The sequence below is a fragment of the Convolutriloba macropyga genome, chromosome 10 (assembly GCF_964194025.1).
Source record: "Convolutriloba macropyga chromosome 10, txConMacr16.3, whole genome shotgun sequence".
In the NCBI taxonomy this organism is placed as follows: domain Eukaryota; kingdom Metazoa; phylum Xenacoelomorpha; order Acoela; family Convolutidae; genus Convolutriloba; species Convolutriloba macropyga.
Genome location: NC_134477.1, coordinates 61906243 through 61918751, shown reverse-complemented (window position 1 = coordinate 61918751; position 12509 = coordinate 61906243). Strand labels below are relative to the sequence as shown.

The following is a 12509-nucleotide window of genomic DNA, read 5'->3' as shown; positions in this document are numbered from 1 at the left end:
GATACAATCCGAGTTTCTGCGACTGTTTGTAAGGGCAAAGTAGCGAACGAATGTCTATTCTTGAAATAAACTTAAACCATGATCGTTATTGTGTACTGCGACCTTGAAAACAGTATTGTTGGTTGGTTAGAACTAAAATTTTAGGTTCTGATTGGATGCTGGATAATTCTTTGCATTGATTCGATTCTTATCATTGATCAAGACTCAGAGAACGGGAAGAATTTTACCAAGCTTTCAATTCTGATTTGCATGTCTTATTGTGCATGTCTTCATCTTACAATGTTTTAGATCCTGAGTCCTATCCAAGTGGCGAAAGAGGACTTGACGCGGAAGTTGGAGCAGTTCGAGGCAGTGTTGCGTCTGCCACCCGAAGAGAGAGTCCTCTTCGATTCAACTTTGGCAGACACTTATTCAAAACTAACTGCCCACGCTTCCTCCGGACAAGTAAGTTACCATTTACTCGAAAACTTGATATCTTCTCAGAGAAAACGAATTTTAAAGCACCTTCTTTGCTTAGTTTTTCTACTATATAAGTTCTTTCAATGATTCCACTAACATTTTTTTCTGATTAGTATTTTGGAGGGTAAAAATTTGTAGAGTAAAAAATAGCATGGCTAGCATAGGGCTGGTTGTTTTACGGAAATTCGGGACGAGATCAACATTTAATGTAATATATACATGGATGACTCCTTGTGAACCTAGTTAGTTCCCATGTTTGTATAGCCTGAGCAACAATGTTATTTTGCGTAGATAGAGTGCAGTGTTTTTTGGCAACTAGAGACTATCGTGTAGTATTGATATTGTGGTTGATGTGAATTTGCAGGTTGATGTGAAGAGACTGCAGCTAATTTTGCAAGGGTGCATTGGAACTCAGGTCAATCAAGGCCCAACTGAGATTGCACTCACTTTCCTAAATGTGGACGATATTGATGCAGAAGGAGGTATGTTGAAACAGACAGATTCTACTTGATCCCAGTTTTCACTATGCAACTCAAGTAAACATTCCTATCGGCTTTGACCTCACAGAACTAAACTACAAATTTTTTGGCCCAAATAATTCAAAACCCTGTCGAAAATGGTGTAATGACTCAGCTTGTGGTATGAAGATGGCTTTAGCGGAGCTTTAGTTTTTTAGGGTAACATTCCTAGTTTTTAAAATTAATTTTGAATTAACAGTTATTGGTTACCATGACTAGGTTTATAAAACAACAGATCACCAGTTTAATAAATCAATTTTCAACAGTTCATTTCAGTTTTCCAGATATGAAATATATGTTTCTATTCTCCCCACTTTGGTCAGGTAAGAATAAAAACTCATAATTAATTAAATTTGTTAAATCAAATGTGTTTTCAGTTGGAATAGTAAAACCCACATTCCTGGTTACGGTTCCGGAGATGTTTGGTTCGAATCCTCTAAACTCTACTGCCTCAAGTAAATGGAGTTGGCTAATATCACAGTTGTGTTGTTGATAATAGATTGATGGACTATGTGTCTTCAGGTTGCTTCATAATAGCAGCGAAAATGAGGTTGAATTAGACATAGGAGTTCAGACTATTGTTACTTATCACTGGTCACACTTTTCAAGAAAAATGCTAAATGGATTTCTATCATACAAATATCGTTTAGCATGCTTTAATCCAGATTAGTCGAATGTTTAGATGGAGAATGGACCCTTGAACACGACGACTTACGTCTCCTGTTCAAGAAATTTATCCGACTGAGTAAGAAAGGACTTGCAGAGAACAGAAAAGTGATCAAAGCCGATCAGGTGAGCTACGAAGCACAGCTGCAAAAGGATTTTGACAAGTTGAAGTCTGTTGTGAACCCACTGTTGCATAACAGGGGGTTGGGATACATTAGTAGACAACAGGAACGAGCAGGTGCTGATTTGACGCCCACGGATTGTACTGGCGGGGGAGAAATTTGACAAAAATAGACAAATATTGGTTATATTTAATGCCCTCAGAAATGAACAGAAAAACTGTGATTGCAGTTTTTACCGAATGAGGATGTTCACTTAATCAAAACGGAAATTTCATTCTGACTTCGTAATATTTCGAAATAAATAGCTGAAACTATTCGATATACTAAAATATGCTGAATTTAGAAGTTAAATTTTAGTTGTAGATATTCTACCAAATAATAATTTACAATTCGGAATTTACATTTTTATCACATTTGAAATTTCAATGAAAAGCCGCGAAGCAATAGCGAGGCTATCGTTGGTTTCATGGCGAATTTTTACAATACAAAAAAGATCAATTGTGTTTGGAGGCTGCTTTTTTAGATCGATTCGTTCACTCATTTTTATAATTTCTGAAGTTTAATTGGAGTGATGTTCACAAGGAAGCAGGAAATGGAGCGAAAAGGTCAGTGTTTTCGAAGCGTGAAAAAAGCAGTGAGAAATTTTCGTTGAACAAAACTTCTTTCAAAATTCCTTTAGTATTTCACGAAGTACTTTTTTTCGCGTTTTTATTGGTATTATTTATAGCCGCCTCAGCTTCTCAGCCGGCTATTATAGCGCTCCTGTTTTTTTACTTCATCGAATAAAATTTTGCTTCACCTCATTTTGCCGCCTGTTCGACATTTTGCGTGAAATCTTTGACTTTTCTAGGCTAGTTTCACGCTTCTCTCATTCTGCTAAAATTGCTTTTGGACAGCAGTGGCTCAGCAAAGCAATTCAACATGAACAGAGTCATTGTCAAAAAAACGAAGTCAGAAATAGAAACCAGATAAACCCATAAAGCCCAGTTTTATATGCCCGTTACTCGAACTATGGTCTTAGGAATCTTAGTTACCATCTACAATGCGTATTGGTATTAATACTAGCTCCTGTATTGTCTCACTGTGAAAGAGGAGTATGTTCCACTACAAAATGACATCGAATTAGTTTGCACTTTAAAATTGTTTGTACAAAAATCATTTTTTCTTTAGTTTTTTTCTTTCAATCCAATCTTGGTTATGGGAGTCAACGGCGGTTTTTTACGGCAATATGTCGGGTATGTTTTCAAAAAGGTGTAGTAGTCATTTCGAGGTCTACTTTTGTTTTCTAATTCAAGTTAAATGACTGTCAAAAAATCTGGTATCGCACTATGAGCTAATTAGATTCGTTTTTAACTGAGGCGAACAACAATGTTGAACGTGCTACTCTAGTTTATTGAATTGATATCATTTTTGAATAATTTGTTTGCTATATTATGCATGTATTTAACGAACGTATATCTGGTCATCGTTGTCAATAATTTTTCGGGCAAATTGAAAAAGAAGATATCTCTGAGCTTGTTATTTGTCCACGTTTCTTGTTTATTTACAACTATTCAACAACGAAATTAATTCTTTCTTTCTTTCTTTCTTTCTTAGTTTTTAATATAACTCTTGACTTAATCAGCCGTTTTTTTAAATTCGTTCTCTTTATGGTTTTAAGCACATGAAACAAATTTTTTAAAACAACTTTTAGTGCCACTTGATAGTAGAAAATGGTAAATTATTATAATTTAAAAAATAGAGAGAAAATTAAAACAAAGGAGAAACGAAAAAAAAACAGACCTTTACCGGATCTTAAAATTGTCCCGGACTTAAGAACGTGCATTTTCTAAGTAGGCCAATTCAGCATCTAAAACTTGCAAAAACTGTTTTTGAAACAATGAAGCTGAGCAAAATGTTATTTGGGCTACCAATTACAATTGATTTGTTGTGTAAGATCCTCATTTTCGTAGCTACAAAGATTTTGGCAACCAAGAATTAATGTGTCCACTCATCCGACAAAATCTAATATATATGGAAGACTTTCACCGAAGAACCCTTCTCAGCAACCGGGCGACTTTAATGACTTAGGGGCCTGTTACATTCTGTGGTGGGTATTTACCACAAATCCAGCTTAGTTCTTCACAAATGATATAAGTTTTGAACCAATCAAAAGTCAAAATGCTTTCCAGTTTATCATCTGTGAATAGAAGCAAATTTTTGCCACCATTCGGATTCAACAAGAACATGGCACTCTCACGTAATCCGACTTTCTTCAAGGGTCCCTGTCCGAATCCAATCATACCAATGACATTTGCACACAGTTCTCTGTCATACCAGCCCTAAAAACAAGTTCAGGCTCGTTTGGCTCTCTTAAAAAGCCCTAGTTGAGAAGTTGAGAGGTCGACTTATGAGAAGACCATTGGTTGACCATGAAAAAGGCATTTAAAGACTTTGGGTCAACTTTAATAGTATGCTCGACCTTAGAATTAAGATAGTGAAATTAGCCCACCCCCCCCCCCCCCCCCCCCACCTCAACCTCGACTTTTTGGGTCTTCTCATATGGTCGACCTCTCGACTGGGAGGGCTTGAATCTTACAGAGGTTGAGGTCCCAGACCAAAATGACCACTGATCAGACCGTCAAACCCAGACCATTAACCAGATCTTTGTGTGCTTGAAGTTTCTTTAACCCAGATTATGTAATTGAAGAGCAGGATGTTTATTCAAAATTGGTCTGGTTTGGTCTGGTCTAATCGGAGGCCCTTATGGTCTAGGACTTGAAACTGGATGTGGATAGTAAGGTTGCAAAAACCTGATCTTATTAGCTACTCTCTTAATAACGTGAAGATAAATTTATGAAGAAAACGCACGCTCTCCCTCTCACTAGCTGTTTGTTCTCCTTACTCCGCTACTGTGACTGTTGAACCTTTCGTCTTTTGCGCCGTTAAAATACGCTTGAAAGAAGCAGATTTCAAGTGAGAAAGCGAGCAAAATATATTACATGGGAGACTTGGATTTACAATTGCATAGTACTGATTAACAATTGGAGTTCGGTACGGGAGAGAACACAACACCTTCTCTTTCTTCAAAAAAAGATTTCTGCAAGCTTTCTGCACTTCTTTTCGCTTCCGATTGTAGAAATATTTTTAGCAGGTAATTTAATGTGGTGTGTAGGTCAACTATTTTAATTGAAGTTGTTCTGTTAATTTTACCTCCACCCTGTGGAATTATTTTTTTCTTAGTTCTTACTTCTTATGAACACTGTTTAGTACGAAAATTGGTATTAATTTAGCCAGTGTTCGAAATTGGAAAATAAAAAACTCTGAACAATGGTTTCTAAAAATTAGGGGAAAACAATGCATTATGCATAAAGATGTGCGCTTCATGTTTACCTTTAAAATGATGAAAATTAACGGAACAAAGTAAATAGGCTAAAAAATCAATCACTGGATACACTATCAAAACTTTTATTCGCCGGCTTTTTGTCGTACCTTCACACTCTTAACACTCATTATGCTGAATCTTAACTTCTCTATAAGCCGTTCAAAGCCACAAATTTGGAAGAATACAAAATTATCTGTGACAAACTCGTATAAAAAGAAAAAAAATGTTGAGAATTTTCTAATCACGGTAAGTGATAACTTACAATCCATTAATGTTTTGCAATTATTTTTTAATAGCCGCACAGCTATAGCTGTGGCTATTATTGGCCTTCTCTTGGTTTTTACAATTCAAAGAATTTGAATTGTATTGGCGCGCTGTCTTTTTACGACTCGAAGAGGAGTATTGGAGAAGTCCTTTTTTTTTAATCAATTTTATTGGAGTGAATTTTTAAGCGGGAAATGAAACGCGTGAAAAAATTTTGAGTGATTTGGTTGCTGAACAAAAGTGAAGAGCGGAGCGAAAAGAGAGTGACTTTTTGTTCATACCGCTGTTTTTGAGAGAGCGAGAAATTGATGTGTGAAAAAATTTTCTCTGAGCGAGCAAATTTTTTTGTTCACGTGCGGCTTTTAAAAGCAGTTTTTTTTGCAATTTTTCTTGTTTATGAGGTCTGTTTATGATATTGTATTGGATTTGAGCTCGTTCTGATAGGAATTGAAGGTTTCAAGTAGTTAATTTGAGTTTTATGCAAATTTGGAGGTTTTCGATCAGTTTTGCTGATTTTTCGACGAAATTTAATGTATTTTGGCCTTTTGTTTTGTTTTACTGCTTTAAGTGCAATTTGCATAGAAGCTAGTATCTCAAAGAATATCAGGGATATAAATTGATTACAATTTTGTTGTTATAAAACATTTTTTTCTGAAGAAAAATGACAGAAAAATAGAGAATTTTTTAACCACTTTTTTAATTTTTTGTTTTTTTTTTCGTTTTTTTTTCAATCGTAGACAATTTTTTTAGCTTGTTATGGCTTGCCCCTTATTTCGCGAGCATTTCATTGCTCTATTTGCTCAAAGTAACTTTATTTGGTTTTATTTTTTCTTGTAAAATTTAAAAAACACCTTACGTTTTCTCGTTTTTTTTTTGTTCAATTTGGTTTTAAATGTCGTTTCTATTCTTCCTCAACCTTTGATAGCATTTGGGGAGTTTTCTAGTGGAATTCAGTTGTTGTAGCTCTTTTGGATGTCTCTCATTTTGATTGATGTTAGTTTTGAGTTGTTTTTGTTAAAGAAAATCGAGTAGATCAGAGCAAACTTTGGCCACTTTTTGTCTTTTTTCTAAGTTTTTTTTGCCTATTTCTTCCAATTTAATGTTTTTTTGTTGGTAACTTTTTCTCAATAAGGAGCATTTTTGTAGGTGTTGATTCTATGAATTTGCACTTGAAGGCTTAGCAGGGCAGTTTTCATTTAAACAAATTATACAAAACTCTAATTCGTTAAAGAATTTTTCTTAGTCTTTTTTTAGTTTGTTGTTTAACGTTTCTCTGCAAGTACTAGGTGGGCGATTGCTCTAGCCAAATATATAACTAATTGATTTCTATGCGTTATGGATAGGAAGCTGCATGTTATCTTTTTGTAGAGAATTTTGTTTGGATTTTTAGAGAATATTATTTTTTGCTTTTGTTCTTTGTCAAGTTTCCACTTCTCCAGTCTTTTCTTTGTGAATTGGTTACAATATCTGTCGATTGGTAATATGCTGGTGATGCATCTGATTAGTGAGAATAGTCAGATTTCTACTTCGAGTCGTTTCCGGAATCCTTCCGGCTATGTTTTTTTTTTAAGATATGTTCACACATTTTCATGACTTTTGAAGTCAAATCGGAGTAGTGATTTTGGTCACGCCGAAACAGGAAATGGAGCGAAAAAGCGAGTGGTTTTGCGGCGTGAATTTTGTTTGCTCTAATTTTAAAGTAGAGTGAGAAAACGGTGTTTGAACAAAAATTCGGTTTCTCGGTAGTGGTTTTTTTGTTCACATGCGGCAATTTCACTCTGATTTTTACTGTTTTTCCGATTTTTTGGATCGGATTTTTTTCTAAATGGTTTTCCCAATTCATTCACAGCTCATTCTAGACCAAGTTTTTTGTTTGAATTAATTTTTCATTTCTCGCTAGTGGTTTTTTTGGTTCACATGCGGCATTTTGACATTGATTTTCTGTTTTTTCTTATTTTTTTATCTGTTTTTTTCTAAAATGGTTTTCTCAATTCACTCATAGTCCATTCTAAGTCTAGTTTTTCTGTTTAGTCAAAGAAAATTCTTTGAATTGTACGTCAGGACTTGTCCTGTTATGTTTTTTTATTTCGTCGTCATGATTTTTGTTACGACCATATGACGTCACAGCCATTTTTTGTTCATTCGTTCATGCAATTTCAACTGAATTGCATGTGTGACGTCATTTTTCGCTCATAGTGGAGCGAGTTTTTTGTTCATGCGCGTGATTAAATTTTTGGTCACACTTGACTTACCTCACTCTCAAAAGTGACTTCCTCACTTTGAAATTGACTTTTATTTACTTTAATTCAAAGAGATAAGGTCAAATGGGTGTGTATCACTCTAAATGAAGGTTATTTGAGATCAGTTAATAGAGGCAGCAATAACTTATACAGATTTTAAATCAAAATATAACAGATCAGCTTCAATGAAAAGACGAATTTTTTTGGTCTGTCTTTTTTACTGTTTTTTTTAGACTGCCGATCTACGAATCTATTGCGGCTATTTTCTGGCAATCTGCCAGCTATGTTCATAATTTTTTTAAATACTTATCAATTGTGCATTAACTTCGAAACTATTTGTTGCAAATCAATAGATCATCGTGAAAAGAAAAATACGCGTTTCTTCTTTCTAATATTTTAGTGTCTAAGTCGCCAATATAAATTTATTGACATCTTCTGCTATTGGGGGTTTTCTAGGCACTACAAATTTTCAAACTATAGCGTTACGATTGGAATCGTAACCTGAGTTTCCTCATTTATAGTGGATGATAAGCATTTATAATGGTAAGCATGGATAATATTGCTGTGTTTTACTCATAGTGTTAGCAGATGGAAATCTTATTAATAGGTATAAATAAATAACTTTCGTAATGTTGCATTTGGTGTTGACAAGGGGGTTGATTGGTTTTTATTTTTGCATTTGTTAATGTTTTTTGTAAAAATTGGTTTCAAATTTTGTGGATCACACAAGATGAACTCCAACATATTTTAGCACTGACAATCTAATCGCTAAGTTATTCCGTTGCTCGAAAAAACAACAAATGTCCTAAAATATCAAATAATAGACAATTTAAGCAAATTTATCACTGACAACTTTAAAGGAACCCTAGAATACAGATATTAGATATAAACGAGATGTTCAGAGAGCGCGTTCAATTTTCTCTTCAGATAGTACGCTAATATTTGAACAAAAGTTTAATCGCGAGAAAAAAAAAATCGCGAGATTGGATATTAAAAAAAAAAAAAAAAAAAAAAAATCGCGAGAATATCCACTTAAATTATTTTTTCGGTTTTTGTTTCTCAAGAGTCAAATTCTAGGGTTCTCTTTTGCATCATATCGTGTGGTCCAGGTATCGTGAAGTTAATTTTTGCAAAACGCTACAACAAATATCGGGAAAATAAAAATTAATCAATCCCTTTGGCAATATCAAATGCACCCTTACGAGAATAAAACCTCATTATTAACATTTCCAGCCACTAATGGTATTAGTATCAGTTAAACGCATGATATTATCCATGCTTACTAATTTTTATTTGATAAATCAATGGATGCAAGACCTGCGTCCACAACCAGCACAGCACTAAACAATGAAGATATCCACCAGAAAAATTTTTTTCTATTGAGTTATGAAAACTATGTGGACTGTTGCATCTTTTTCTTTCATACAAAATTTTTTAATGTATTTCTGGTTTTTAATCTTAACCTTTTTTTTCTTGGCAGTGAAGCAAAGCAAAAACAGAAAACACTAATGCTGTAAGAACAGAAACCTCACTAGCTTCCGACAACAAGGATAAATTATGGTAATTTGTAGTGATAAATATCAAGCTCTTCGAAGCTGCTGGGTAAATGGCGAAGAGAAACGGAACGAAAGCGTATTATTTTCAGCTCCCAAAAAATAAAACAGAGACAAGGCTTTCATAAATGAGTTTTGCATGAGTCGAAAAAACTCTTAACAAAAAAAAATGATTTAGCGGAAAAATTATTGCGAAGATTTGTTTTAATCCTAACAAAATTATTACCAATTGTTCTCTACAAGATTAAGCACGGCTGTGGCAAATAAAGTTGGCATCGTAATTATGGGCGACTACAAAGTGGAAATTCTGATCTTGCAGTAAAAGCAGAAGGTGATACAGTTCTTACACCATTCAATCTAACAGAAACAGACAGCATAGATACAACCAGCGTTGGCAACAAGATTACTAGCCTAACCAACCGAAACATAAAAAACAAAAACAAAGGCACCATTGAGCAAATGATTCAATTCTCCTGTGAATTCTGGCCATCTTGTTATGAAATATATACATTTAACAAGGAAATTAAAGGCAAAAGACCCCCCAGACGAACTTCAACGGTTATCTTGTAAGATCTTGCAAGATTCTTGCAAATAACGTTTATCTTGCAAGATCTTGCAAGACTTTTGCAAACAACGTTTATCTTGCAAGATGCAAGATCCGGACGTTTATCTTGCAAGAATCTTGCAAGATCTTGCAAGATAACCGTCACAAAAATTTAGTAGTTTTTAAACTTGAAAACAATCAGAAACGTTGATTTAACGTTTTGTGTAGCGATAAAACAACGATTTTACTGATTGGATATGTACAAATAAAAAAAAGCCTATTCACTGATTCGAGTCACATTTAATCATAAATAGTGTTCAAATACCATAAAAAAATATTCGAAAACAGTGCGTTGAGTCAGACCATACACGTAATGACGCAGCAAAGTTGATAAAAACGTTTTGCATAGCGATAAAATAAGGTTTTTTGTTGATTAATTGTGTACATGTCGAAAACCGTAAATTGTCAATTTTGTAAGCCTTCCGATCCATTTAAAAAGCGTTCTATAATAGAAAAGCACTCCTACTGAGGGAATATGTATAAAAATGTATATATATACATATTTATATATATTTTATATATATATATATATTATATATATATATTATATATATATATATATATATATATATATATATATATATATATATATATATATATATATATATATATGTGTGTGTGTGTGTGTGTGTGTGTGTGTGTGTGTGTCTCATATGGCTATAGCTCCTCTCTCCTCATTATAGCCATATACCCATTACACAAAACCCAACAATTAAAGACCTTAAGGTAGTTGAGCTGTTTGTTGTGGTCTGTGAAGTTCATGATGGAATCCAGATACTCGGAGGGTGAGAGTCCGTTCGCCTGGCCATTTTTCTGATAAACAGACCATTGATTGTAGCAACACTTTCCTCGTTCTGAAATGCATCAATTTTTCCGAATTTTAATAGAATTATGAGCAAGTAATTGATCATGATATAACTGTCTATTTCAGGTTTCCAAGGGTGCAAATGCCAGACTAAGTCACACAAAAAAGCAAAAACGGGCTGAGATGTCGGACCAAAAATTGACATATGTCCAGGCCATTCAAAAGTGAGAACATATCCAGACTATCTCGCGTTCATGTCCAGACTTTTTTGCATTCATCATACTTTCACATTTTTAGTGCATTCTTTGTGCGTTCAAAAGTTTATATTTCTAGACTTTCGTGTGGTTATGTTCATATCTCAATATTTATTAGATTATGAAACCTTCTGATAGTGTGTTCATTTCAAAAATAGATACCATTCTAAAAGTTGCATGAGCTCGAGGGTGGTCAGTGTTCAGATATTTGTAATTTCAAAGATTCCTTTATCTAGACTTTCGTGTGTTCAAAAGTGTCTATGTTCACACGTTCGTGCGTTCTTTCTTGTTTCCAGGCCGCTTGTTTTTTGGACGCACACGCCCCTTGATCGCTCATTTTGGTTTGGACATATTAAACTTATGGTCTGTGACCTCAGCATGGGAAGCAGCAAATATATTTATATATTAGAGCGATGGTTGATTACGACATGTTTTAGGGTTCAAACTGACCAATTTTGAGCCACAATTTGTTTTTGAATGACGTCATGAAAATTCTAGGCAGATTGGGGAATTTTTTTGTCTTGTTTGATTCTAACTTCACTTGTTAGTTCATTCCAATCTAGTATTGCCAATTTCACAAATGGAATCTGCATTTTGCTGGAAACATATTTCAGGTTCCAGAACATTTTTTTTGTCCTGCTAGACTCATGAGGACTCCAAATGACAAATGAACATCCAGTTGGTGGAGTAAAAGCAGGTCGTAACTAGTTTTTTATTCTCCAAAAAAATGATATCTTTTTCGCAAAAATAGTTTAACGGGGAATAGGTTCCGACTGTGTTTAATATCTTGAGCAGATTCAAACCTTGTCTAAAATATGTTGCCCTTAATGCCCAGGTTAGCTGTTTTTTCCAAGGATACAAAAAGATTCTGCTCAATTGCGTGAATGACAGTTGTTGAGTATGGCAAATGATTTAATACTAGTGCATCTAAGACGAGTCTCAAAATTTTTTTCAGTATAGATTTTCTAATAGAGTAAAAAGTTTTTATTCCTTGGGCCATTTTTCGTCGCATATGTTTAAATTCCCCTTGAAATATTAAATTGTTGTCTATATGAACCCCTAAATATTTTACATCAGGTTTCTTGTCTATTGGATTTGAATTTATAATTATCTGTTCATTAAAGTCTTTCTTTTTGCTCATACCAGATATCATGAATTCAGTTTTTGAGGTACTTCCTGTGAGTTGATGATCATGAAAACATTGAACTAGTTTGTTGGCATTTTGTTCTAACGTGGCCTTGCTTTTGTCAATGGAGGTACCGAAAGTTAGCACGTGGGGGTCATAAATAATTTATGTTCACTAAGCTGGGGGGCCGAAACAGAAGGAATCCATATTTTGATAATTGTTGATATTTAGTTGATAAGTTTTTTTCTGAATTAAACGTATAAATTAATGATTTTTTCAATAAGGTTTGCAATATTCAGGTTTGCAATATTCTGCAATATCCGTTGCTGTTCGGATCTTTTACGTCTGCACCCCCCCCCCCAACTTTAGAGTACGTACCATTACATAGTAAAAATATAGCACGCGCGTCGTGGTGTTGCCAATAATATGCTCCCGTTAAGCTGAGGGAGGGACACAAACGGAAAAGACTGCATGAGTTTATCTCACTTTTTGTTATCACCACTGTTACTATATTAACAGTGGTTATAAAAGAGT

At 34.4% G+C, this 12509-nt stretch overlaps 2 protein-coding genes across 2 annotated transcripts in view; one reads left to right on the top strand and one right to left on the bottom strand.

Annotated features, from left to right (window-relative positions):
* The window catches only part of LOC142348247 (dedicator of cytokinesis protein 7-like), a 46541-nt gene extending 44376 nt beyond the window's left edge, over window positions 1–2165 (top strand). The window contains exons 7-9 of the mRNA XM_075399542.1: window positions 289–444; window positions 824–941; window positions 1660–2165. Coding sequence (XP_075255657.1) covers window positions 289–444; window positions 824–941; window positions 1660–1928 — 543 coding nt within the window. The 3' untranslated portion in view covers window positions 1929–2165. The remainder of the gene's footprint in view (window positions 1–288; window positions 445–823; window positions 942–1659) is intronic.
* The window catches only part of LOC142348111 (uncharacterized), a 16469-nt gene continuing 5176 nt past the window's right edge, over window positions 1217–12509 (bottom strand). The window contains exons 2-4 of the mRNA XM_075399278.1: window positions 10511–10644; window positions 3737–4086; window positions 1217–1503 (exon numbers count right to left, since the gene is read on the bottom strand). Coding sequence (XP_075255393.1) covers window positions 3832–4086; window positions 10511–10644 — 389 coding nt within the window. The 3' untranslated portion in view covers window positions 1217–1503; window positions 3737–3831. The remainder of the gene's footprint in view (window positions 1504–3736; window positions 4087–10510; window positions 10645–12509) is intronic.